Source organism: Crocodylus siamensis, chromosome 1 (genome assembly GCF_052110815.1).
Source record: "Crocodylus siamensis isolate JL-2025a chromosome 1, ASM5211081v1, whole genome shotgun sequence".
NCBI lineage: Eukaryota > Metazoa > Chordata > Crocodylia > Crocodylidae > Crocodylus > Crocodylus siamensis.
Window position 1 is genome coordinate 282,148,924 of NC_143395.1, and position 26,743 is coordinate 282,175,666.

Genomic DNA, 26,743 nt, shown 5'->3' on the forward strand with positions numbered 1-26,743 from the left:
GCATAGAGATGCAAGGGACCAATTCCAATTGCTGACAATGTCAATCTCAAAACAGTCCAAAGAGAGAATAATTATCAATACTACTTTTTCTGTATCTCTTCTCTATTTTCTCTCACATACTTTAAGCTTTTCATAGTACTAGTGAAAAACACAAGGAATATTTATTGTTAATTGTTCAGTAGATACAAGCTTGTATCAGAGCCCAAGTTTTATTTTTTTTTAAAGCTAACCTACCAGGATCAAAATCTTGAGCAGCGAGGTGTTATTCTGAGTACTGGTTTCCATTTAATTTCACTTCAGTTATTATTATGAAAAGAACAGTTATTTTATATAACTGTTTTATTATTTATGTAGCTTGTTTACTTTTGGTATTGATCTTGAATGATGAAATGTGCCTCGTGCGTCATAACTGTTACTAGCAAGTTTCATTTTCTGTCTCTTGAGCAATGATGCAGTGTTTGGGTCCACTACAGTCCAAGGAAATATTTCTATTTATGAAAGCAATAAACAAACAAATAAATAATTCTTCTCTATCATGTTCTCATTCAAATGTAAATTTTAAATCCATTTCCTTCCCCCACCTTTAAAAAAAAAAAAAGCCAATAGATATTTGGTTTTAACCAAATCAGCTGTCCTTCATCCTTCCCCTTTGGCAAATAACTTTCCTACTAGCAGGAGTGGCTCAGGGGATTCCCACTGTAATGGCTGCTGTGGTGACAGTTCTACTTTGTATCTTGTGGAGGTTATCCAAGGGATGTGTGGAAAGAACACATTCCTGGCAGGCATCTGCTACCTGATGATTTTTGAGGCCTCATAGACTCACTCCAGTTGGCCAGCTGGAGTTGGAGAAACCAATTCCTGTGTTAAACATATCCAAAAATTCTTTTTGTTAATATTATTGTTGAAATGTACATTTTAGAATAAAAACAGGGCATGTCTACACATGCATGTAGGCAGACCTAAATTTAATGCACATCAGTTTAATGAGCATTAAGATGATTTAGGCTCACGTCTACACGTGTACACATTAAAACACATTAACGCCATCTGTGCAGACTGATGTGGGACTAAAGTTAGTTCCAAGTCAGTCCATGCACAGCATCAATGTACCTTAACACATCTACATGTGCTATAGGTATTTGCGCCTAAATTTGATACCTGCTTTTGCCATTTTTAAGAAACATTAAGGGCACACACATGTAGAAGTGTGCCCTTAATGCACCTTAAATTGAGCTAAAGTGCCTTAAATCAGCACTTGTAGATGCACCCACAGAGATGTATTACTAAGCTGAAGTTACCCAGACAATGTTATGAGTAAGCTGCATTCCAGTGATGAGTGCCTTGAAACCACAGATTCATTCATGGGCCTAAGATCTACCTCCATAGAAAAAGGCAGCACTTCACAGACTGGTTTATCTTTTGGATGAGGGAATGTGAGGGCTTTATTCACTGATGTTTGACATAGAAACAACCATGTTGGCTGCTGTATGGTGAAGGAATGCTGCTGTGGACTGATGACAAAGGATACTCAGATGAGAATGGAGCTGACATGAAAAAGGGACTCAAAGGGCTAAGGGGAAAGTTAAATTGAATAGTAAAATTGTTTCAGGCTAATGAAAAAGTATTCTGCAAAAGAACCAGCTCCTGTGTGCAAGAATTTTGGAATCTGTAAACACAGACAGGAAAGGTCAGTTATCTAATGTACACTCGTGGGAAAAATGTGAGTTATCAGCTGTCAAATGTAGTGGAATTTAACTTGTTTTAAATTTATTCACAACACTTTTTGGTTTTACTGAAGGAATTTATCAGAAAGTTAAAATGTACACAATTTTCTATTATCCTGTTTTTTTTTCTCTTGGGAGCAGTTTCTTGAATATACATAGCAATTTCCTTTTATGGTAAGTCAATCTCCAAAATATGAAGACACAGTATATCCATAAGAATTAAGACACATAACTTATCCTCTCATATCCCAAGGACTAAATTGCAAATATTGCGATTTTGAACATTCTCAAGATAAATCTCTATGAATTTGTAGCTAAGTTTTAATTTTGGATACACATGAAAAACTCAGTGCGAAGAGTAGGTAGACTTAATATCTTTTACATGCAGGAGGGCAAACTCAGTCAGTCAGTCCTGAGGCTGCACTGACTTGCTTATCAAAATAAACCTGTTCATTTTGATGGGCTTAATCCTGTAATTATGAACAAAATTTGTTGCAATCTCTCTTCCACATGACAGACAGACTGGCATGCATGCATACACGGAACCTATCAAATATATTCAAATAATTTGCATCTAAATTAGAAGTAACTGATGGTTTGAATTTTTGTCATGATCACCTAGAAGTTTTGTCAGAAGCTGTGACTCCTGGAATACTTTTCTTCTGCAGATGTGGATCCAGCTCTTATACTGTGCTGGCTTCTGGTGGCTGTTTTGCTATGCTGTAGATTCCTATTTGGTGGTTAGAAGATCAGCAGGGCTCAGGTAAATAATTAATAAACTAGGCCTTTATTTCCAACATTACCTGCACATGCTTGTGTGCACATGTATATGCACATAAATGAAGCATGCACCAACATTTTTTGTGCACCAGGTAATCAGGTAGTGATTTGCATGCATGACGTGCTAGAGACTTAAATGGCCCTAAGTATGCTCAAATATAGCTTTATTTTTGTATACTGGGTTGAATACATCTAAACTTGGAAAGGCTGGGGGGGAAGTTCTGTCTCCAGGGAATCACTGGCAAAATTCCTTTCAATGATTCTGAGCCAGAATTTCTCCTCTAATCTTAATCTCCAACTTGAAATGAACCTCCTGGCAATAATGGCTTTTTTCCTTAAAAAAAGAGAAAGCAAAAGGTGATGACATGTGCCTGGAATTCTTTCTTGAAGTTGTGTGAGGTTTTTCTATTTTATCTACATTGCAGACTGTTATGAATATCATGTTGATGTCTTAAAAATCAAATTGACTCAAATTAGAAAGAAAACCAAACTATATCCATCTGTAGTACCATTACTAGAATAGGTATGCACTTTGAAACTGGTCATGCTGTGATGCTACAGACCAAGTATAAAGATTGTCCAAGTTGGTTGCCACTTGGTTGGAGTCAAAGAACAAAAGACCTTAAATGTTCCTGTTCTAAATGTGATATTATATTATATGATTTATATAATATTATGCATAGACAATACAGGGTGAACAGATATCGGTGTTATGGCTCATTTGCCAGTTCTCCAAAATAAGGGAAATTCTTATATTTAAAGTACATTTAATCCAGCCTGAACATGACAAACTTAACTTTCACTTTATGTGAAGCTTTGACATTCAGGAACTATAAAACTGCCAAACAGTGACAAGCTATGCTACTCAATTTCTAGTGTATATTATGAAAATTCTTCACATATTTTAACCTAATTATTTCCATCAGAGGCTACTTAAATTCCCAGTGCCTGACAAGGCTATGCTTTGTAATAACATTCACATTATTTACTATGGGCTGTGATCCAAGTGCTACATATATATGATACACAGTTCTAGCCTAAGGCATTATGAGCTAAATTTTGCTCCTAGCAAAGTCAATGGAAAAAAACTCATGGGGCACGATCACTGAAGTCAATAGAAAGACTCACCACTGACTTCAAAAGGGCTTTGGATTGAGCCCTCATTTACTTAGAGGAGATTAGAATCTGATCATAATAGTTAAAATTTATGATTTGTTAACCACAACTGGTCTGAAGTTTACTGATTAAAATGTTTGGGGCTCTTTGCCCCCTTTTTCTATGTTGCTTTTCCTGCCTAAAGCTTTTTCTCCCTGGGTGTGTCTACCTGTACAATTAATGTGACTAAATAAACCCTGGCTAATTTTGATCTGAAATAAACTAATCCCAATGTCACCATCTACACATTGTGTTTTAAGCACAGTAATTTACTGCGTTGCTGGATACCACTTGTATCTGACAGGACTATATGGTAGTGCAGTAAATTAGTCTATTGCACCCTAATTGTCACACACATGTAGAAGGTGATGCTTTACTGCACAGCATATTGGTCTGCTGTGCAGTAAAGTGTCTTGTGTAGATGTGCCCACTGTGTCACAAAAAGGGAGGGACAAAGAGGGTATCTGGAGGGCAGGAGAGAGTTAACATCTATATCAACAGGAAGGGATAGTCCCTCTGTCTAAACCTGAACCAATGTTTTAATATAGCTAAACTCGTTATTTTTTCCTTCTTGTTTTTCCTTTCTTTAGTAACTGTATGGCTGGTGTTATATTGCACTATTTTAACTATATACATATAAAATTCTTTTTTGAGCTTGCCTGTATGAAACTCTAAAGTACTCCAAATGTGTGTGATGCAGTGTCATTAGCAGCTTCTTTCTATTTAATGTGCTTCCAGTACAATTGTGCTGTATCACATGATGGCCTGGTGCCTGGCAGTCCTGCTGTGTGTGGAGGGAATTGCAATGCTTTACTATCCTTCAGTTGCTAGGTAAGCAGGATTTTAACATAATCATCTCTGTGATTGCTTGAATGTATCTCTGTCAGCCTTGGCAGTCAGTGGCCAGATTTTGCTCTCAGTTACTGGCCTATAAATCCAAAATTACTCAATTGCATTCAGTTTAGTTACTTTGGTTACTAAGAATAGTTACTTTGAAACTGAGAGAAATTCAGCCTTGAATAAATGAAAAATGGAACATCTGTCCTTCAGCTCCCCTCCACCACCTTCTCTTCTTACTCTTTGCTCTGTTGTCTGGTATCACATTTAAACCCTACACCGCAAACAAGCTATCTCCTTCTTGTGTGACCTCACTGTTCTTTAAACTCCTTCTCAAAACTCAGTTTCTCACCAGTCACTTGTCCTAGTTCAGCCTCATTTATTCCTGCTGTGCACCAAAAGAAACAATTTGGGGATCACAAAGATGCTCTTAACTTGTTGTGCATTGTTTGGTTGACTAATGAATGGCATAACTTTTTTGAACTTTGGTAAATATAAATTAAACAGTTTATTGACATGGTTCATGGTGTCATTATTATTCTATAGATAACTGCCTGAGAGTTTTCTAGGTCTTCAGGAAACAGGCCATGTGAAATAAATGCTTGCTTTTGCTGTAGCACCGTGACATGGCCACATTGATAAGACTCCCTCAAGGGAGGGATGTGATCATACCGGGAAAGGACTGTTACTCAGCTATCATACTTCTCCTCTCCCCCAGCCTTTTTTGGACTTATTTTTTAATTCCATTCAAGTGACTGAAATGGAATTCTGGATGATAAGGGAGAAATACAAAAAAGCTAGGCTTCATTTGAATAATCTAGTTTTGTAACTCACTTAAGCTGGCTAGGGTTAATGCATCAAACATTTTTGAAGCTCCTTATTTTGTTCCACATTTTTACCTATTAATGAAAGAGGTAGAAAGGCCAGACTATAGGATGTGAATAAGAATTAAGCTTTTCCTGGTCTCTTCTCAGTTGTGAAAATGGCCTCGAGCATGCGATTCCTCATTATATCACTACCTATGCTCCACTTCTGCTAGTTTTGGTTGCCAATCCAATCCTATTTAGAAGGACAGTAACAGCAGGTAAGTTCCTAAATGCCCTCATAAATTAGTGTAAATGATTAATGTATATATATTGGCTGACTTTTGCATTACTTTACACACACACACACACACACACACACACACACCCCTACCCCCCCCTGCTGTAAGGTTCACAGGAACTACTTATGTAGGGATACAGCTAGTTAGGAGAAAGCAATATACAGTGTCAGAATTTTTGTTAGAATAGTTTTATACCAAAAACAAAGCTCTAGCTACAATCAAAATTTGCCCCAGTTACAGGCTGGATATTGACATAATTGTGCTAGTACAAAATCCTGCTCCTGCTAGGCAAAGATGCATTATTCCTTGAAACTGAGGTAAGCTGCACTGGGGTGCATATCACACCTTATAGCATTTTAAAATATATGTACTATGTTGTTTGAACTGGTACAATTCAAGTTGTCCACATACCTATAAACAAGGCCTAAATCTCTGAGATGTGATAATAACATACCACTTCCTTTTCCCTGAAGCCATCTTGTAGATGCCAAATATGATTAATATTTGGTTACTTCTGACTTTTACATTAGGAGCAAAGGACTGAAATTAGGCTTTGACAAAACTTTTTCTGAGGCCTGATGGTCACACACAACTTATTTTTACAAACACTGCAGAGATAAGCGAGAAATCCAAACAATTCCAAACGTCATATTACACCTACTGAAATGGTAGGTGGATTATCTAATATAAGCCTACAACATTTGTGTTAACATTTACATATATTAAAATACATAGCAAACTCCTAAAACACTTGCTCTCATTTTGAAAACAATCTTCATCTTATCAGAACCATTACATCCCTCAATTGTCCCCACTTCCAAGGATGAGGTTAGGAAAACAGGTAAGCTGTATATAATTCTATTGTTATTATTCACATTGTAGTATCCCCTGGAGCTCAAATTTTGCCCCACAAGCCAGATCAGTGGTGCCTAATGCCTCTACAGGTCAAATCTGGTTGGGGGGCCTGATCTAGCTCTTTAAGGGCAAGGGAGAAGAAGGGTGAGGAGAGAAGCAGGGCATGGCCCAGTCCTGGTCTAGCTGTATGTGGAAGAGGGTGTGGTCTGCCTCCAATCCAGCTTGGTGGGTGAGGGGGGCATGGCCTGGTCAAGAATCAAGGAGAGAGTTGTCAGCAAACACACATTAGAAGATCACAGGGATCCTGTACAAGGAGAAGTGGTCTGGGGAGAGGCGGGTATCAGGAGACAAGGCAGGGGGCTCTACTGAACACTTAGTACATAAAGAATATTGGACTTTATAGGTCAAAACAATTTCTTTAACCTTCAACCATGACTCTGCTGGGAGTCTGCACAGATCACAAATGTAACTCACTGTCTACATGAAACACTACTTCAGTGGTGCCCAAACTTTTTTGGCAGGTGTGCCATAAATTAAGCCCCCTACCATCCTTGGGTGCCACTCCAGTCCCCTGCCCAATCTGGTGCTCTGCTTTCTACTTAATCTGCTTTTTGCACTCCCCACTCGGCCACGTCCTAAACATGGAGGTTGTTTGTGCCGGTTGTGGTACATGTTCTGTGGGTTGGCTACTCCTGCACTACTTGACAGGTTGGTAACTAAGTTCTGCACCAGCTGCTATTCTATTTCTGCATGTTTCAAAGGCATAGCTTTGTCTACAGTACACTGAAATAACTTGCATTAGAGATGGCAACAGGTGGATAGTTAGCAAATAAGGGGACACAAACTGTGGTATAGATCAGAATGTTTGTTACTTGGACAATGCTTCAAGATGATGCAGCACATTATCCATTACTAATAAGAAAGACCACTCTGATGTTGTCTTCATACCTTAGTGCTACAGGTGTATGGTCCCCACATGATTATCTTTAATAAATGAGGGCTTCTGCAGGCAGCATTTTGGGTTTCCCTGTTCCAAAATGAACAAGTGTTGATTACTAGAACAGCCATATACTTTTATTATATTTCCTATTTTAGATTACTCAAAAGAAAGAAACAAGAAAGGACAAAATTGAGGTGTCTATGAGAGAACACACAGTGTTTGTGTCCTTATGACAGTCTGTCCTTACAACCTAGCTGTCTGTCTTTGCAGGCACCAGAATCCTTAGAGATTTAAAAGTGAAGTGCTCAGATAGTAAAAAATAACAATTGCATAATGACATACCTGATACAAACACAAAATCAAGTTTTTAAAACACTAAAACTGGTATGGTGACTTCAACTTCCTTTTTCCTCTCAAAATAGAAAAATAGAAGAGCCAATGAGAATGTCTCATGAGATCACCCACTTTTGTTTGCTAGTATGGATGTTGCCGTTTTCTTTAGTAACTAAATAGATGTAGAAGATTATTTCAAGAGGCTTTCTCCATCTTCTCAAATACTCTCATTCTATCAGGAACTAAGTTACAGCCCTTCCCGCTCATCACCAAACACACATATTCTGGATCCTATATCTGTAAACAAAAACCACATGTATTCACATATATAACTCTATGCTTTCCAGTTGCCTCTTTATTGAAAGGAAGACAAGGAATCTATACAGAAAATGAAAGACGCCTGGGGATGGAGATTCAGATCCGCTTTTTCAAAATTATGCTGGTGTTCATTATTTGGTAAGAGGCATGTTGTTTCAAGCCAAATATCTTCTAAATTCTAGAAGGCAGAATCCACTGAGGCAGAAAGGTATCTGTCATATTTGTGACATAAAATATTTACTCTATGTTGGAAAAAAAATTGAGCAACATGGAAATGGTAAATCCACAGAAAAATGCTAAAAGATGGGCAAGCACAGGTTATGGATGATGGTTTCTAGGGCAATGGCTAGAAACTACAGGGATTACAATGGTTACTTTCAATAAGCATAATTTTAATATGTTCTAGCTGTGAGTTTCTAACCACTTTATCTCTTTATAATGTCATCTGCCCATCAGGCCATGTCTACATAGTAAATTTATCTTTCTTAGCCTTGGTGCTCTATTCAGCTGGCCTTTTGAATCAGAAGCAGTGGAGCTATAACTGTAAGATGCTTCAAACTGGCTAATTACTGCTTCTGAATGAGTGCCAGTTAATCTATTCCAGGGGTTTTCAACTTTTCTTAACACATGTACCCCTTCTGGTGGTGGCAGCCAGGGTAGGGGGAGAGGTTTGCACACGGCGGCCAGTGCTTCTGGTACCACCCACTACTCCGTGGCACTGCCACCTACTACCCCATGCCACTGTTGTCTCCGTGCCCTGCTTTCCTGTGGCTGGTTGTACATGCAGTGGCGCAGGCTGCTGATGGGCCCTGTGCCTGGTCAATCTTGCACAGCCCATCAGCAGTCTGCAGAGCTGCACATGCAGCTGGCAACAGGAAAGTAGGGTGCAGCAGCTGCCGTGTGCAACATGGGCCTGTTGGGCTGGATGGTGCCTGTGTGGCCTGCAGAAGGGTGCTGCTGCCCTCCCCCTTCTTCCCCCTCACTGGCCCTGCTCCCTCCTGGGAGCAGGCACAGAAACACACTCCCCATCCCCCTCCAGCCATAGAGATGTTCTGCTCTGCTCTGCGCTGCTGCTGCTTGCTTCAAGAGCGGCAATGCTCCTCTCCTTCCCCCTGGTAAGAGGCAAAACGTGGGAACACGGAAGGAGAGATGCTGCTGCCACACCCTGGGGTGTGCTCCATCTCCAACTGCCCTCATGCCACCTGATCTGTCTAAGTATCTCTAGGGGTGCACATATCCCCAGTTGACAATCCCTGGTCTATACTAATTGGACTGCCTGCAGTTCTTTACAAACATACTGAACAGGTTAGGTGACATCCCACATGGAGTACTGTAGCAGGCTGGAAGGCACTGCTACTGGATATAGTGTGTTACCTTAATAGACATGGACTCATTCTTCCTTCAGTCATAGATTTGCCCAGTATCTTTTACCTAATCTTATGTAATATCCTGTATTAAAGCAGTGCCTCATCCAGGACAAAGTATTCTGTTGAAAACTAAAGGTATGTCTGCACAGCCCAAGGTGAAGCTGTATGAACACCTCAACACCTAATTGACAACATGCTAGATCTTGACCCAGAAGCAGTGTACCCATTCACATCCCATGGTATAGCACTGAAGCTGGAAGCCCAGTTACAGTGCTGAATTAACACCATTATATTGCTTCTGGTTTTAGCACTAGCACAGAGGGTGTCTCTGCATGATGCCCCTTCCCTGATAAAGACAGAGCTTAGAGGTATTGAATACACAGGTAGACAGTTGAACATCAATAGAACCTCCATGTGGAGGAAGAAACGATTGCTTATTATTTGCATTACATTCATGCCTGGAGATACTGGATAGGACTGGGCCCTGATTGTGCAACCCACCGTACAGATTCCTAGCAAAAGACAGTCTCTGCCCTGAAGAACCTGTCTAAACACTACAATAATGGCAGAATGTGTTCCATACTGTTGCTCAGGGCTATCCTCTAGCCCCAAACCACCAATAACATCTTAGCCTACCCATAAAAGCCTTGCTGAGCAGCAAGACCAGAGCCTGAGTCTGCTGCTAGCCCACCCTTCTCTACATTGTGTTCAGAACTTCCACAGAAGCTGCAGGGTTCAAATACAGGAAACTGGCTAGCAATAATCCTGTAAGTCCCTGCTCCTGACTTGCAGCCTTTCTGCACTCTTCTTCCTGTCTCTGTTATCTGTAACTAGAGCCAAACACAGGAAAGACAAGCAGTGAGCACACCAATACCTAGAAGGCCTCTGTTTCTTGTTCCCTTTTTTGCAAACCATTGGGAAGGTAACATAGGGAGCGATAACTCATATGTTTCAAGTTAGTTGAGGGCAACCTTCAAAGCTACCCCTAAATAGCGATGTAGATATATTGACATTGTCACAAAATGAGGAAGTGGGTTGTGGAAGGTCCTACTTGGGATCATTTTATTAAAGCAGGCAGTTGGGGGAATACTAAAAGAGAGGAAATATACTGGAGGACAGAGAGGAGGATGAAACGATGAGGATTTTTCAGTGGGAAAATGTAATTACAAGAAGAAAATAGCCAATCTGTTCCAAAAAAGTATGATACAAGAAGCCAGTTGGGTATGAATATACAAGAAAAATTCAAAGAAAATATGAACTGGAAGACAGTTCACTAGGACCAAAATGTGGGCTTTCTGAGCATAAACTCTTACCAATGCTGGAGAAGTGTTCATTCCTTTACCTTGATGATGCTTGGTTGTGCATCATCCTATTATACCCAGATATTGCTTTTATTCTTTGTTGGTGCATTCAGGCATTTTCAGTCAGCTGCAATCCTGTTTCAGTGTCACTTTGAAAGTCCATTTTAATATTGCTGCTTTGTTTTTTGGTAGGGGTAGAGGGGTGATGCTCAGCAATGTTATATTCATTTAGTTTCTTTATCTTTGGACACTGCAGCTGTATTTAGGTGATAGGATTTAATTTTGATCACCTACGTTGGTTCCTTTGACTCAGTGTGGTTTAAAGAATGGTCTTTGTCTTTTAATCATATTCTCTCAGACCTGCTACAAGATTTAGCATTAAAAACCCCAACCTTATCTGTCTCCCTGCCAACTATCACCACAATTATGCTTTTAAAAGGAAACAGTCATGAATTTTAGAAAAAGCCTGTCTTGTCCTGTTTATCCTTGAACAGCTGGTCATCAAATATCATCAATGAGATCCTTTTATTCTACCTTGAAATGCAGCCAGATATCAATAGAAGTCACCTGAAAAATGTGAGAAATGCTGCACTGATCACATGGATTATAATGGTAGGTCAACTATGATTTATATTAGTTTTTATAGGATAGGAAGGCTCACTAATATAATGTTTTATGGCTTTGGAAATATAATCCCCCTCCAACCATAAAAATGGAGAGAAACAGAGAGCAAGAGAGTACATTTTCAAAATCAGAGGAACTGGTTTTTATATGAAACTTTGTGTACCAAAAAACAATGTTTGCCCCATCTCACACTGTTTCGCCAGGGAAATCAAGGTGATTCATAGAATTTTATGGTCAGAGTGCACCCTGCTGATTTATAAGAATGCAGTCTGACCTCTGGTATACTACAGGCTACAGAGTTTCAACCAGTGACTAGTGAATGCAGTCTAAAAACTTAGATGCTTATCTCCCTCTGTATTTACAAGTAAAGTTATACTTTGCTCTGTAAGCCTACTTAGACTTTCTACTCTGTAAGTCTGCTGAGTAGAAAATAGCTGTTATGTGTATACAGACAAAAAATACTCAAATGCAAATATATGGTAGTATTGCAGCAATGATCATAAAGATAGTAAGAACAATACTGCTGCGTTTTGCATCATTGTTGTACTATGATTCCTCCTTTCCCTGCTTCGAAATATAATGTTCTTCACAAAAGAATTTCCCAGTTATAATGGTGCACATTCCTTTTTCAGGATAGTTTATTTTGGAAGACCTTAAATATTTGCAAAACCTCTCAGGGAAATCTAATTCTTTGTTTTTCTTTTTGAACTAATGAAATAATTTTCATTGGGGGAGGAGGGCTATTTGGGAGAGTGCTTTAATTAAGTAGTATCAATTATTAGCCTGTGAAATCACTTAAACTCTATTAGTAGCAGTTTTCTCTTAACTCAAGCCATGAATAACTTCTTTGCTTGCCACATGTTCCTAAGGCTGGAAGGGGCCAACATTTATTCTGGAGTGTATTACAGGCCATTAAATTTCACCCAGTCACTCCTATGTTGAGCCCAATAAATTTAACTTGACTAAAACATAGCTTGCGTTTAGTAAAAGTTTACCTTTTGGAAAGGCATCCAGTCTTGACTGAGATATTGAGAGGTGGAGAATTCACCAGTTCCCCTCATAGTCTAACCCAGGGGCCAGGTCTATCCTTTGGAGTCTTGAACACAGCTCATAGCTGTGCCTTTGGTGGTGTTCAGTAGTTAGGAGCTCTCCCTGCAGTGTGCCGCAGTCAGCTGCTGTGAGCTCCAGCAGAGGCGGAACCCTACACCGGGCTTCTTTACAAGCACCGCTTCTATGTCTACCAAATAGTGAAGTGTCATTATTAATTGTTTTCATCCCTGTGGCAGACTGAGTAAACTGGTCAGCAGTGTTATGGAGGAATAAACTCATGCTGTAAAGGTGACTTCCTTTTCATCCAACAACCAAATCTAATCATACGATAGGACTCTCTGTTCTCGCTGACCTGGCATGTAAGAGGTCAAGTCTAGGAACTGAGCTGTTGGTTGGGTGGCTGTGAGAAAGCAGTTGTTCACTGTGCGATGAGTGTTCCTTAATGCACACAAATTATTTTACTGGACTTAAAATTCCTGTGTTGACATAATCCCTACAGCAATTTTCTTCTTTCTTTCTTCCAGGGGATACTAAATCCAATGCAAAGCTTTCTCTTCACCTTAGCTTTCTACGGCTGGACTGGATGGAAACTAGACCTGAAGTGGCAGAAAAGAGAAATTCCTTGGGAATCACTGTCCACATCAACTGTTGGTGAAAATGCCTACCCCTCACCTATCGGATCCTCTGTTAATTTTCAAAACAGCCTCCGTGACTCAAAGAAGACAACAATAGCCAGCAGCCAGCAGATTGATGAGGCCTTAAGCATGTTGTCTGAAGGTAACCTTAGCAGTGATGACAGGTTAATCAGGAACTCTCCTGTCTACCAAGGCTGGTAGTGCGTGTATATACACAGAATTGAATTTTACCTCCCCCACTGCCCAAACCTTTGATTAATGACTGCACAGAAAACCGCACTGATTGGGCTTGGGCTTGGCCCAGGCCACTTCCTCGACATTTATTTTCTGGAGGTATAAATTACAGTGAATGTCTTTGATCCCTGTGTAGCAGGTCTGAGGGGAGGTGATACTGTGTGATAAATTCCTGATCATTTTCATATGCTAGCAGGAGTGTTTCTCTGGGGCTCAGTGCTTATTTAGTAACTTCAGTTATTTCTTTTCCTACATTTTGTTTTAACCTCTCTTGTAAACTCTCTATACAGCAGAAGATTCCTTTGTTTAATAAACAGATTGCCTTTTGTGTTGGGTTTTTCTAAATGTGGTCTGTTGCCTGGTTTGCTGAAGAGTACAACTGTCTACCCAGAATTCTGTCTCTAGCATTTCAGGAACACAAGATTGCATCCTTAAAGCAAATATTGGTGTGACACAAACACAGAATTGCATTGTTTGCATATAGCACCTTGCAGGGGCAGTTCCAGAAAGGGTGCAGTGCCATGCCCTCACTCCCCTTTCTGACCACGCAGCAAAAGCAGCAGCTAGGGACTTTAAGTCCCCAAAGAAGGTAAACTTTCCCCTCTTCCTTCCCCTTCATGCTCAGAGGCATGTCCCCTCCTCTCCTCTTCCCAACCCTCCCCTCTCATTTTCTCATCCCCTGCCTGCCACTTGTGCTGTTCCTGCTGTCCCAGGGTCAAGGGAAGCTTCTGCCCTACTCCACCTGGGCTATGCAGGGGCTGGGCTCAGCTTGGGACAGTGGCAGTGGCAGTAAGCAGGCAAGTTCCCCCTCCCTGCCAGGTCCTTCTGGATGTTCCTTGCCAGCCTATGGAAAGGCATGGGGAGAGACAACCCATCCACCCACTGCCACTTCCACTTCCACTGTCCTAGGCTGAGTCTGGACCCCATGCAGCCTGGCTGGAGTAGGACAGGAGTTCCCCTCACCCCTGGGACAATAGGAACAGAGGCAGAGGCATGTAGGGAAGGGAAAGAGAGGAGAGGAGGGAAGGGGATGTGTCTCTAATCAGAGAGGGGGGAAAAGGGAAATTCTTAGCTGCTTTGGGCACTTGAAAATGTCCCCAGCTGCTGCTCCTGTGGTACAATCTGTCCACCCCAGTGGTGGGGTGGGAAGGAGGCTAGGAGAAGGGAGTGCAACCAACCCTTTAGCACCAGTCACTGCTCCTGTACCTCCCTTTGCAAAATCCTAGATCCACTCTTGGAGCTTTACTTACAAACACTTTGTTTAACCCACCTATTTTAAGTTTTTACTTTTTAAAATTGAAATGTGGTTGAAATTAACAGGATAGTAGCTTTTCCAATACAATAAAATCTACTCTTTAAATCATTAAGGGATACTGGGTCAACATTTCAAAAGTATCTAAATTAATTAGATGTCCATGTCTCATCTAACAGCAATGACATTAAACCTGCAGTCCTTTCTCAGCGGAGTGCTCTATTTTATATCCTAGATTACTGGCTGTGAGAAACACAGTTACTACAATCCATTTTCCTAATCACTGCCATCAGCATTGTGGTGCATAAACACCTGTGCTCAAATACTTGTTAAAACAGGTTGAAGATTAAGAAGAAATTATGACCCAGCCCATACCAGGATTTAAACCACATGCAAAAACACTGGTGCTTAGCTATGATTTAAACATGGTTATGGCTCAACTAGGTCACATTTTGGTTCAACAGGCTGGCATGGACAAGGCGAAATGGAATGATCACCATTCTTTTAAAAATATTTAAGTCTAGAGACAAATGACTGAATCAATGTTTTTAAAAAACTGTTCAAATACCATTTGGCCAAGTTCCACTGACAGCCCAAATTGTTTTATAAACCAGTTCTCACCCAGCCATGTTTAAATGGGAAGACTGTTCCATGAGGTTGAAAGCCTGGTGTGCCTAGTTAAGTTTAGCATATCAGCCTCCCGCTTAAGAACGTTCTAGGAAGGTCAAAGAAGCAGACTCAGCAAGAGCTAAGAAAAATTGGATTTCTTATTTAAAATAAATAAATAGCCTTCTTAGCTGCTCAATAACAGGTGTTAAAAGAAAATGAAATAGTACTGAAGTTGTTGGAACTGATCCTTGAAGAGCTGCTATTGCCTGGTAGGAAACATTTCAAATTATGCTCAGCATGTCTGCATTATTTTTCCTCCGGCTTTTGTTCCTAAGGATTTCTGCACATAGCAAGATCTTTAGTTTGTAGGAATCAATTTTTTCCACTCCAGAAAAAAATCCTAATCTCTTGTTTGCAAAGCTGCAGCTAACTGTGATGCCACAAACTGAGGATAACAACTTCTAGAACAGTTTACATTCATTCTTACAAAATAAAAAATCTGTTTTTGTTTTGGTATCACTGATAATAAAAAAGACTATTACAGATAGGCAAAATAGCTATTAAAATAACTATGCTGAGATGCTATGGTGATAGGCAGCAGTACAAACACTAAAGTAAGATAAACAAACAGATTATACCTTCAAAGGCATAGCCATGTGATACGGATGCGTTTGAAAGGTGACAGATTGCAGCAAGAGGCCGCAGAAGAAGCCTGGCTGAGTAATTCAGTATTCCTTCTGCCACCCCAGGGAATTACAAGTTGCTGATCACATATGGAAGGCGGGCTGTGATCATTCAATAGCCTCCTGCCCTCTTCACTCAGCAAGGACTGAGGGAGCATCCCATTTCTGAGGCTAATGCTATGGAAGGCATTAAGCAGAGAGCAATGGTTATCTTCGTGGCTACCCTGTGGAAGGTCACTGCATTTTCTTCATCCACATATACCTGGCTCTAATGTAGCCTGACCTATTTTTCAAAATTGCTCTCGAAAGATGAGTGGTGATTTAACATATTGTTAGTCTGTGGAGCTGTTATCATAAAAGACAAGGGAAAAAAATCCCAAAGCTTTGATGAAAACCTCTTGCTGTTTGACAACATTTGTTTCTTTGACAAGGCTCATTCTGATGAACTCTGTTAAGAACTTCATCTAGCGCATGTTGGGACAAAACAACAGTGATTTTTAATCTAAAAGGAAAATAATAAACGTGCACATGTGCATGCACATGTGCACACACACACATATGTATTTTTATATCTCTTTCCAGTTTGTATGGTTCACGCAACTAAGGCTTGCCTTCATTGATCAAAATAGTAGGGTTACTGTAGCCTTGGCTTATTTGAAAGCATATCAGCCTTTACTTTTACTGTGGGAAAACCGTAACGTTTTTCTTTGCAGAAAACCGTAACATTTTTCTTTGCTTACCACCAACTATTCAGTTCATTATATGTAAAGCATGTATAATTAAGTACAACTTACCATTGGCTTTTGCAGGTGTTATAAAAAAAAGTACATCTTTAAAGGCTATGCTTGCACTGCAGTTCAAATACATGCCTGTACTAGCTTTAAACTTATTCTTTTAGGTATGAAAATAACATAACCATGCTATCGTGGAGCTCAGCCTGGACTAGGCATTCATGTTATATATATCCCTGGACAGGTCTTTGCAACCATTTGTGGACTCCTTATGCCATGGGCTACTCTACACTGCTACTGGGTACCCAAGTATTTTTAAGATAGCCACGAGCTGAAATCACATCTTTGGATTGCAGTGTAGACGTAACTTGTGATGGAAATCTTCAGTAAGATAGGGATGTTGTAAGCTATTGAAAAGAATATGTAGTTAAGATGGAATTAAACGTTAACCTTTAAAGCATATGTTAGAAAGTTGGGAGGTTAGACTGGGATTCATCACAGGACAATGTTAAACTACCAGCATTATAGGGGTTCTGAAAAGACATAATTATTTTCCATGTATGGACTATATGTGACATTTTGCCTCTAAACTGGGGACAGGCAGCCTAGATTCCAATGAATGGCTATCTCCACAGTTTTTGGGCCAGTACACTGAGTTTGCTTTACGGCAGCATGAAATTTGTGAGTCATAGGTAAAAATTAAATGGGAGCTAGTGATTAGGAATCTAGCAGGATCTCTACATTTAAACTAATTGTGAAGTTATATTCAACTCAGTTAAGATGTTTAGGAACATGTGCATTATTCATTTTACATGATCGTACTTTGGGCACATCAAAACAAAGACCAGTTGAATGAACAGCTGATGAAAGAATAAACATTGTAAACAATCCTGAACAAAACCAAAAAAAAAGAAAAGATGAATTCCTTCGTTAAAATAAAAACATTGCATTAATGCCATGAGTTATTTACAAAATGGTTATGTGTGCATAGTGGCATGTACATACTATAGTTCCAAAGTGCATATGGTATGTTCCAAAGGGCAGGAACAAGCAGAGATCAAACCATTAAACAGAACATATACAAACAAGATAACCTTCTTTGTCCTGACCCAACATTTGGCTGTCTCACAACAAAAAAATACAAACTGTGCATATTAATGTGACACAAACTCCGGTGCTAATCATGCTGGAGTTTATTGCTCCCAGGTGCTATGGGGACCACAGCACGTTGAAGTGGGTCAGAGAAGCCCTGGCTGGCAGGACACCTGGGGGGTCAACCTGGCAGCCTGGGGCTGCTCTGACATGGCTCAACATGCTGTGGAGGGGCTAGCTAGGGCATGAAGCTGCTCCAGTGTAGGGCAAGCTGGCAGGCAGCCCCCACACTGAAGCACCCTCATGCCCATCCAGCTGGGTCAGTGTCTACATGGGCGGTGCTGCAGAGTAAAAACTTTGCTGCAGAGTAGTACTACCCTGCTGTGGAGTTTATTTTTTTACTTCAGCCTAATAGCCCTGCATGTGTAGATGCTGAGATGTTTACTGTGAAGCTAATTAGTCTACTCCTCAGTAACCACCTAGTGTAGACACACCCACTTGGAAGAAAACAGTGTCTTCTCAGCACTTGTTACAACGAGATGAGTTCTCATAGACTTGCATGAATGTATCTGTCTTATTCCATACCTGTAAAGCGGTTATACAGTGAGGCAGGGATTTCAACCTGCCAGTCTCAGACATTTAATTAGTATTTTATTTGGCCAGATATTCATGCTAATTGGAGAGATGAAATATGAGCACCAGTAAAATAATAACCTAGTTGAGGAAAGACTTTTTGCATACCTAAGCTACATATTTATGAGGTCCCCTTATTAGCCAAAAGCCTAAGGCTCTGTACATCTCTAATTAAGTAGTCTTCTGGTTTCCCAAACCATATAGACCAGAGGTGGGCAATTATTTTGGGCAGAGGGCCGCTTACTGAGTTTTGGCAAGCCATTGAGGGCCACATGACAGGTAGCCAGGGGCAGATAAATATTCATCTTCAAAATTTTTTTAGGGGCCCTGCAGGCTGGATAGAATGGCTTGGTGGACTGCATCTGGCCCCCACACTGCATTTTGCCCACCCCTGATATACACTGAAAAAGAAACATTACTTGGAACCTGAAATCATGATTTTGCTCTATGATGGCCTCTTTTTTGCTATATAACTTACAGTTCTGAAAGTGCAATAAGGCATAGGAAGAAAAGGTAGTTCACTTTCTAAGATTCTGTTGACCTTGGTACATTTGCTGGACATTTATCAAGCTCAAATGTACAACAATAACAGACAGGAATGTGAAGGACACAAGCTAGACAACCCGATTTGGAGAATGGCTAGATTAATTCAAATAGTGATTGAGTCACACAAGCTCCTTCACAAGTGTATGTGTTTGTGTGTTATAGAGCAGTCATTTTCAACCAAGTTGCTGTGGCAAGGCGACACAAGGTGATGTACCGCTGAAGGGTGATGCAAGGTGTGAGGAGATAAGTGCAGACTCAGGCTTGTCTTTGCCTAGATGATCCATCATCCCTACTGCTCAGCCCCTCTGCAAGGAGGAAAGCACTATAATATATACATTAGTTTTTGAAATGGGGTGCAACTCAATTCATAAAAGTCAAAATGAGAGTTGCCTTGAGTCCAGAAAGGCTGAGAACTACTGGTATACATTGATAGTCAGGGAAGCACTGACCTTGCTAAAAACAAAATATTGGAAACTGTCAAAGCCATCAATACATATGATTCTCTTTGTGCCTCCATATTAATGTTCCCCCTTCCCTCCAACCCAAGAATGGTGCCCCCTCCTTCCTCACTGGATCATAGAATCAGAGAGAAGTAGGACTGGAAGGGACCTCCTCCGATCATCTAGCCCAATCCCCAGTCTAAGGCAGGATCACCTCTGTCCAAATCATGCTATACTAATCCATAATCTAACCTCTTAGTAAAGCTACCATCAACCCTGACACAACACAAGACATAACACCCTAACTTGCCACAGGTTTTCTGTCTAAAAGTTGTCATATATGCTCAACAGATCCCAGGTAGAGGGCTATGCCCTCCTCTTACAGAGGAAGACAAAGGCCTTTACAGTCCACATCAACCTGACCAGGCAGTAAAATTTCTTCCTGGCCCCAAACATGGGGATTGGCCTAACCCTGATACTGATCCCAAACACTTCTGTGTAAACAACCAGGGAGAGTTGCATGCATGGGACAGTGCATGGCTTCACATTTTCAACGACTTCTCCTGAAGTTCTCAGGAACGTAAAAATTCACTGACTGAAACCAAAAACAAACCAAAATATTCTCTGCTGTGAAACTATACTAATTTGGTTGTCTCTCTGACCTCCCCCAAATATCTAACATGCTGGCACTGCAGAGGCGGGAAAGACTCCTGGGAAGATCAGAGTCTCCTAACTAGAAAGATAAACACTGTGACAACCTCAAGACCCACAGCAACCCCATGGTTTAGAATGTTTTTCTAACCTAAGTCCCAGCCATGCCCCCTGCATGCTTAGATATGCTATTGTAATGAGATGTTGTTTTATAAGCTGACACAGAAGATCAACTGTAAGAAGGGCGCAACAAATGTTAGGGCATTTTTCTTTTGCTGTTCAAACAAAGCCCCTTAGAAGATATTTCACATCTGAGACCATCATTTGCAGGTTCAAAGGCAGATGGAATGTATGACATGACCAAAACACACGGGGACAGGGCTATGTGAAACTTGGTAGAAAAAAAAAAGTAATGGAAACCCAGTAAAAACCAGAAAAGCAAGTTTCTAATTAACATGAAAACATTTATCCCTTAAAGATAGCAATGGACACAGGCTAAAAAACAAAGATCTAGGTCCTGATTTGAACTTTTTGGAGATATTCAGGTATGTCTTTTAGGGAGAAAGTTGTTTATTCTGTACTTATCCTTTGGGAGCAGGTCAATAGACAATGAAACAAAGCTAATTTGTTGGGTCCTCTTAATTAATGATGTGTCCTGAACTTCATGTGGGCTAAGGCAGGGATTAGCAATTTACCAATGTTCTGCAGGCCAGCTCCAGCCTGCAGAACATTTGGATCCAGCCCACAGACCTGAGGCTTCAGCAGTGTTCAGTGGAGAGGGGACTTAGCCATAAGTGATTTCCTCGTGCTGCCACAAAGACAAGTGCAGTAGCAGCAGGAGGCTAATACAAAGAAACAAAGTTATTTAGGCATTAATTAAAATGATTATATGATTGATAAAATGATCATAACACTTTCTTGGAGGTATTTTCTTTTTTATGCATGTATAGCCAGCTTTTGACTTGGCTGTTTAATGTGGCCCTGCCTCCAGCAAGAGCAGGTCCAGCTGCCATTCTATAGAGATATAAGAAGAACGTAGTTAGAATGAGAGGTGAAGCTGCTATATTGAATTCAAGTGCCACTGGATTGATGCCGAATATCCTGCAATGCTGCAGTAGGAAATTTTTAGAAGATATAAAACATGGCAGGTGTGCCAGAGTGTGATACATGCAAAAGCATTTTGCTTGGCACTCACATTTCAGGCTGTATGATGGGAAAGCCACAAGGGGCCTGATCCTTGTTGTGGCAGTGAAGCCCTGGCTCTTTCCACACTGTCCACCTCAAGGTGTATGTGCACCTGCTGCCAGCAACAAGCCAGGCCAGGGGTCTCCAGACCCTAGTGCAGCTGCTTGCAGCCTCACTGCAACCTGCTGAAAGCTGCCCAGGTTCCATGGCAGGCAGCAGAGGCCTTCCTAGAGCCTGAACTGGCTATGGCAGGCAGCCAGGATGATGCAAGTGGCTGCACCGGTGCCCGCAGAGCCTTGCTCTGGCTTGTCACTGATGGTGGGTGCACATGCGTCTCAGGGCAGGCAGTGGGGAAGGGGCCAGGGCTGCATTGCCACAACAAAAATTAGGCCCCTCATGGCTCCTCTGCCATCTGTCCCTGGCATGCCAATATCTTAAAGTCAAAGTTGTGGGTGCAAAAACGTTGCCGACCCCGATGTAAATTATGCTGGAAACGGGAACAACATTTAACTATGGAAAATTATCACCTTTGTAAAGTTCTTTGGATTAAGGTGCTGATTCTTAACTTGAGTGCTATGAGATTTTTTTAGTGGTGCTGCATAATATTAGGCATGAGAGCAGCTACACATGATTCACAAGATAAAACTGGGGATGTCAAAATGAATAAGAATCCATAGTATCAAAAACATTTTAATCTGTTGTCATCCTACTGAGGTCTTCACAATATAAGAATTGTGCTATTATTTTTTTGTAGTCAAGAATCAAGTCAAAGATAAGAGATGGCATTTCCCACAGAATGGCTTGAGTCTAACAATGTTGAGAATTGCTGGATTAATGGAATGGAGTATGAGCTGTAAAGAGGTCTCAGAGCTGCAGGCTGAAGTAAAAATGAGAATGCTAACCATGAAAAAATATTTAAAGAGGAGAACTGTATTTTTTGGAAGGGAAGTTATTTGTTTAGAGTGAAGAAACAGATTTTTTTTAGAATGGGAATAGAAGGATATGGATGCTTCGGAAACCGTCCAGTGCAGAGCAACAAAAATGATTAGGAGCCTTGAGGACAAGACGTATGAGGAAAGACCGAAAGGGTTGTTTAGGCTGAAGAAGAGAAAACTGAGGGGAGATTTGATAACAGTCTTCAAATACTTGAAGGTCAGTTACAGAGAGGATAGAGATGGGAGTTTCTCCATGACTGTATGGGACAGAACTAGGAGCAATGGACTCAAGTTTCAGCAGGGGAAGTTTAGGCTGGAGATTAGAAGGAACTTTCTGATTATGAGAGTGGCCAACATTGGGATGGGCTACTTAGAGAGATTGAGGAATTGCCATCCTTGGAAGTTTTCAACAGTAGGTTAAGCATGCTGGGATGGTTTATTCAGGGATGATCCTGTCTTGATCAGGTGGCTGGACTAGATAACCTCATTAGGTTCCTTCCATCTGTACTTTTCCTATGATCCTATGAACTTTGACCCTTTTACTACAAAATAAATAATTTCTGAAACTGTGATTTCCACAAGCGTGAAATTGATACTCACAATGTCTAGCCTATAGATGTGTGTGGCAGAGCACAGGTCGTGCCTGCCACTTTAAGGGGTCTGAGCAGGCAGCAAGCAGCTTGCAGGTGGGAGCAGACCCAGTCAGGCAGTCATACGGTGGTCAGGAGTCCGCTTTATTGGTGGAGAGGCTGGGAGCCTGGGTATAAGGCTAGGCCACAAGAGCAGAGCTGGCAGTTGCTGCAGGGGGCTGAAGCAACAACACATGGCTCAGCTGGAGATCTGTGGCTCCCAGAACAGCTTGGAGAGTCAGGGTAGGAACTATGAGGGTGGAGGAGGTTCTTGGTCCTGGGGAATGACCTGAAACTACACCCTGCTGGGGTTGGATGGTGTGGCAGGGCTGCCTGTGGCAGGGAAGTCTCCAGGAAATGCCACACCTGTGCCTCCCCAGGGAAGGGTGAGTACAGAACCCCACAAAGCCTCAGTGAGAGAGTCACTGTAGTGACCCTGTAGAGGGGAAAGGCTGGGGAGCACACCCTGACAGAAAAGCACAGGGCCAAGGCCTACTGAGTGAACCCTGAGGCAGGGTTCATGCTGTGCAAAGGGGGCCGGATACAGGGCCCAGGCCTACTGAGTGAGGCTTGGGGCCCCGGGGCATTATGCCCAACAGTGAAGGGCAGGGTGTTGAGGACCCAGTGTGGGGGCATGGGAAGAAGCCCCAGTGTGGGAAGGCATGAGGCTCAGGTAGGTCTGAGGAGTCCTGAGGTCAAGTTTGGGCCAGGTTAGGATGAGTGCAGCTCAGCTAAGGGGCTGGGAAAGTATTAGTGGATGTGGATGCTATCTACAAAGTATGGGACATGGTAAACGGGAGGTTTGGAGCCATGTATTCACCCTTGGCATCAGCACAATTAAATGGGCAGTCTCCCACCTGGGAGCAACTCAAGTTACATCCAAGGTATGCCAGGTGAAGCAAGTGGGAGGACTGCCCTAGACAAATGAGTGGCCAACATTTGGACTGGCCCTGGGATGGCCCACTTGTTACAATGTGGAACACATGATATGTTTTAGACAACCTCCAGGTGCAGATGACAATAAAGGTATGCAGAAGAATAATTCTAAGCCACAAAAAGAAAGACATATTTAAGATTGCTCAGTTGGAAAGTTCACTAGATTGTAGTACAGCCACGTGATCACCTCGAGCTGTGAAATGCTGTAACGTCCCATGTCTCGGCCTCTCCCAATGCTTTGCAACATGGCCAAGATATTTCTGAGAAACTATGAAAATGTGTACAAGAAAGTCCTCCCCCACCTCCTTTTTTATTTTTATTTTTTGAAGATAGCATTTAAGACCATTTAGCCATTTAGACTGGGCAGTTGTTTTGTTTATGAAACATAAGGAGTGGATTCTGTAACGGCTGCCATGGATGTGGTCTTCTTGCTCAGTCATTCCCTCTCACAAAAAGAGCTATATCTAATAACAATACTAAAACTCTGACAGACCCTTACTTCAGCTAGAAGAATGCGACAGCAACCAGTTGCCCTTTGACATCATCTAGTGCATTTCTAGTGTGAGCTTTGTTTTGCAAAACTCGCTATTTCCCTTCAGGCTACAGTGTTCAATGAAGTTCTACATTTCCTGTGAAAAGATCATGGACTTTCCCCACCCCACCTCCCAATCATGTGCCCACATGTGATAGGGCAATCTGCATTCCTCTTCTTTTAACACACAGCCTTGTCCAAGGCACCAGAAATTATTTGCTGAGGCTCCTAAACTACATTAAGTACTCTATATTTAACAATCAAGCTCCCCTACTGCAATCTTGCAATCAGCCATTCACTAGGAATGTAATCTAACTGACAACAACAAGGAGCATGGTAGCTCTTGACATTTCCTGGTCCCTACACACTCTGAATGCATAAATCTGGCCAAAAAGCTCTAGCTTTTGAAAGCTTGTGTGCAAGGATTCCTTCATCATATAGATCTACTGTCTATGATTATTATTATATCACTAAATTATTAAGTGACTGAATCAAAAAATTTCCATCTACCTATATCTATAAATGTAACAGAGTCCTTTCTCTTTTGTTTGCTAGGTTCTGATGATAGCACAGTTGAAATCCACATCTCAAGTGAGCTACATGACTTAGATGGTAATGATGCTGATGTTGAATAACTGGAAAACTGGGAAAGGTATAAGCTGGTGAGCTGGAGACGTGAAAACATTCTCAAGGCTTTGCCCCCTAGTTTTCCCTCCTTTACGATGCACGTATCTTCCCATTCTCACATTCAAATCCCAATTTGAATCTATGACTCTATATGTATTTACACAAGATGGAGCAGTTCCAACAGAAGAGAATGCAAGAGCAAGGTCTCAGAATAGCTAAGTATGGCAAGTTTAGGCCCCTCTGCTAGGAGGTGGGAAAATAGCAGAGCACAAACTTGAACTTAGGTCTTCTACATGCCATGGGAATACTATCATGGGAATACCATTGGCTGTTTGAGTTGGGCTCTTCTCTCTCATTTTTCATGGAAAACTTTGGAAGTTATTGGTTTTATAAATTAGGTGTGTTTTTACTGGAAGAAACCAGATCTATTAAGATTTGTAAATTGTGCATTACTAGTTGGTGAAAAATGCCAGACTTATTGGCCTAGCTTTGCTTTATTTCAGTTTGTTAATCTGCCATAGGTTAGACTATCAGTCAGTGGATCTTTAGTCTACACTAATTGAGGGTCTGGCCTTGTATATTAAGCAATATACAATATACTTTCGTTCTGTTTAGGTGCTTTAGAGCTGGGGTGTAAAACTCACTGGACTCCACAGACCAGATCTGTATTGAGGGGTATCTGCAGGTTGAACAACCTGTGAGCAGTGGTGACGGTATTAATCCCCACAGTTGCCAGACACTTTTTCTGCACAGCTCTGGAACCCAGGGAATAAATACTGCTAGTGCTTGTTCCCCCTTACCTCCTGCTACCAACCTTAGTTACCAGGGGACACTAAAAATCATGGCAGAGCCTCTTTGGCAGCTGGTGAGTGGCTAGGGGAGGTGAGTAATGTTAAGTCCCTGGGTTTCGGAACTGCACTGAAACAATGGGATTAATGTCATTGCCAAAGAAATTCTGGCAGCTGTGACAGTGAACCCTAGGGGCCAAATCCAGCCCATGAAGACTGGTGATTCTTCTTGTAAGAAGTCCTACAGGCTACCTGACTCAGCTACATGGGCCACATCCAGCCTGTTGGTCATATGTTTAACAGCGTTGCTTTAGATTATTATACACAAATGTGTATGTATATGTATACACACACACACACTTTTCCTTTAATGTCCACTCTAGGCTTGTACTTCATAAAGATGAATGAACGGTGGGCTAATGTGTTTTGGTTTTATACTTCCAATTGTGATTGTCCTCCCAGATTTAAATGTTTTTTAATAAAAAAATCATTATTAAAATGAATTTTTTCTTGGTTTGCAAAAGATTTTCATAACCATTTTATTCTTTTAGATGTTTCAATCAAAGTTTTGCTAACAAACTAATGAGAGACAGAGAGAATACTTTTCATGAAGCTTTCAGGCTATTTTTTTCTGCTTTAAATTATTTCCAGGCATAGGCAATTTTTCAACCAAACCCCTCTTTTCTTCAGAACCATCTAGCCAACACTAGTGTTCTTCTTATACGAGGCCTGTGAACAGGCCATTTGCAAAAATACACAAAAAACTTTTTTCAGGAGGGGTAAACTAGGGGAAAGGAAAGTCACTAAAAATAAATCGAGTAAGCTGTTCATTTTGGGTCACAGCCCAAGCCATATTGGGTGGAAGAAAGAGGTAGAAAGAAGGAGAAAGAAGACTGGTGGATTAGGTGAGATAAGACAGAAGACCACATGTTTCTTCATTCCTAAAATCAATAATTATCTATCTTATGGTCAGTGCTTGGATTGCCTTCCTACCAAAGGTCATGTATGTGATAGAATGGATGTCAAGATTTGTGGTTTGGAAAGGTACATTTTGTGCTGATAGTGGTGATTTCCAGTGATGAACTAAAGAAGTTGGGTGCAACAGGGGTTGAATGCACTGTGCAAATAATCGCTAGTCAGCTCCATCAATGTTAGTAGGTTGCCTGGAGCACCTGCACTATCCAAAGCAGTGTCCTCAGGTCTGAGATGGGCTAGA

The 26,743-nt window shown here is 41.2% G+C and overlaps 1 protein-coding gene across 1 annotated transcript in view; it reads left to right on the forward strand.

Moving 5' to 3' along the window:
- The window catches only part of GPR143 (G protein-coupled receptor 143), a 29,070-nt gene extending 3,087 nt beyond the window's left edge, over positions 1 to 25,983 (forward strand). The window contains exons 3-9 of the mRNA XM_090064000.1: positions 2,393 to 2,487; positions 4,398 to 4,490; positions 5,471 to 5,580; positions 8,077 to 8,185; positions 11,210 to 11,327; positions 12,914 to 13,166; positions 24,668 to 25,983. Coding sequence (XP_089920126.1) covers positions 2,393 to 2,487; positions 4,398 to 4,490; positions 5,471 to 5,580; positions 8,077 to 8,185; positions 11,210 to 11,327; positions 12,914 to 13,166; positions 24,668 to 24,747 — 858 coding nt within the window. The 3' untranslated portion in view covers positions 24,748 to 25,983. The remainder of the gene's footprint in view (positions 1 to 2,392; positions 2,488 to 4,397; positions 4,491 to 5,470; positions 5,581 to 8,076; positions 8,186 to 11,209; positions 11,328 to 12,913; positions 13,167 to 24,667) is intronic.
- The last annotated feature ends 760 nt before the right edge of the window (positions 25,984 to 26,743 follow it).